This window comes from Branchiostoma floridae, chromosome 14 (assembly GCF_000003815.2).
Source record: "Branchiostoma floridae strain S238N-H82 chromosome 14, Bfl_VNyyK, whole genome shotgun sequence".
NCBI lineage: Eukaryota > Metazoa > Chordata > Leptocardii > Amphioxiformes > Branchiostomatidae > Branchiostoma > Branchiostoma floridae.
Window position 1 is genome coordinate 15,143,181 of NC_049992.1, and position 1,911 is coordinate 15,145,091.

The 1,911-nt window shown below is 45.6% G+C and overlaps 1 protein-coding gene across 1 annotated transcript; it reads right to left on the minus strand.

The window, feature by feature from the left end:
• Positions 1–85: 85 nt before the first annotated feature.
• On the minus strand, positions 86–1,897 carry LOC118430172 (uncharacterized protein DDB_G0290685-like). Its single transcript, XM_035840881.1, has one exon. The coding sequence runs from the start codon at positions 1,895–1,897 to the stop codon at positions 86–88; it is 1,812 nt and encodes a 603-aa protein (XP_035696774.1).
• Positions 1,898–1,911: the final 14 nt, after the last annotated feature.

A 1,911-nucleotide genomic window follows, 5' to 3' on the forward strand; every position in this document is an offset into this window, starting at 1 on the left:
TCGACCTGTATGTCTTCATCCGCTGACGACTCCTGGTCTTCCTCCATGACTTCGTGATCTTTTACTCTTCTGATAGTCTCCTCATCTATACAGTTTCTCCTTGTCTTGTCACCTTGCCACCACTGGAAAGGTTATTTTCTTCAACACCAAGTTGATTCTTGTTCTTCATGTCTTCGCCGTGCCCCTCCTCGTCTGTATTTCCTGTTTTGTGGTTGTCTGGTACATCAGACTGAACGTTCTCTATATCATCCTGAGTTACCCCATCACTAGCTTCTTCATGTGAGACCTTGTCTTCATTAATAAGACTGTTTTCCTCCTGATTTCCTTCATCTTTATCTGTTTGTACCTTTTGTTGGTCTCCGTCAAGGTTCTCACCGTCTGTGTTGTTCTCCACAACAGCTGTTCCTTCTTGCTTAGCCCCGTCCTCTTTCACGCCTGAGGCTGCAGTGTTGTAGTTCTCTGCTAGGTCTGCATCGTTTGGTTCTTCTAAAACATAGATTTTGCCATGGTCAGCACCACCGTCGTCTTCTTTACTCGTTTCTACTTTTTCTTGACCGTGGTTGGACTGTTCCCCTTCTTGTCCGTCTTTGCTTCCTTCGTTTCCGAATGCTTCCTTCTTATCGATTTCCCCCTCTTTGTCTTCATCTTGAGAGGCAGCCTGTTGGCCTTCTGTCGGCTGGGATTCTTGTGTTGAGTCATTTGGCTCCGCCTCATCTCTTACTTCGTCTGCTGTCTTCTGTTCACTTTTCTCCTCTTTTTCCGGGTCTGCCGATTGCGAGGTTGTGTCACTGGACTCTGGTGCAGGGGCTTGGTCTTCAATACTGTGTCCCATTCCATCTGTAATGTCCTGTAATGCATCTGTATCCTTCCCACCTTCTTCCACTTTGTCTGGGGAGATATCGTCAGTTTCTTCGTCTTCGTTCGGCTCAGCATGACTTTCTTGCGCTTCATCATCTCCATCCTTGCTGCCCTCTTCTATTACCGTATCCTTTTGTTCACTTTCCTCCTCTCTTTCCATGCCTTTACCCTGCAAGGCACTATCATCCGTCTTGTCCTCTATTGGCTGCGATTCTTGTGTCTTGTCTGTTGGCTCTGCGTTTGCGTCTTGGTCTTGAACATCATCGATAACATTGACACTCTGTTCATTTTCCTCGTTTTTAGGTTCAGCTGTATCCACACTTTTCTCTTCTTTGTTCTGGTCCTCCGAGACAGTATCATTCTTCTCGTCCAGAATAGATTGAGACTGTTGTGTTGTGTCGTCATTTTGCTCTGTATGATCCTCTTCATCTTGAACGCCTTCTTGAATATCGTTTGTACTCCCCCCGTCTCCTTCTGTATGCATGTTGCTGCTTTCCTCAACTTGATCTTGAGATCCACCATCATTCTGCTGGTCTTGTTCTGTCTGAGATTCTTGCGTGATGTCTTTTGGTTCTGTATCGGCGCCTTGGTCTTGAACACCTTCGTCTTTACATTCTTGGTTTGCAAGCTCCTCCTTTACCTCCATGTCTTTGCTTTGACTTGTATCATTTGTTTGCACGTCTTCTGCTTGCTGAGATTCCTGTTCTGCGTCATTCTGTTCTGTGGGAGTCTCTTGGTCCTGGTTATCTTCTTCTGCATCTTCTTTGGTATCTTCTTTTCCATCTGTGTCCTTATTTGCAATATCCTCATCTATGTCTTGTGGGGTGCTATCAGGCTGCTGGTCTTCCATTGGCGGAGATTCTTGTGGTGATTCCGTTTGCTCTGTTTGCTCTGCGTCCTCTTTAATGTCTGCACTGTCTTTGCCATTCTCGTTTACAATTGTATCCACATTTCCACCTTCCTCTTCTTTGTCTTTATCCTCAGTGGCTTTCTGGGGCCCGTCATTCATTTTAGTGCCTGTATCTTGGATCTGGGACATCTTCATTGACATTG

Coding starts and splice junctions, on each gene's coding strand:
- LOC118430172 (XM_035840881.1), bottom strand. CDS start 1,897: ATGTCCCAGATCCAAGATACAGGCACTAAAATGAATGACGGGCCCCAG.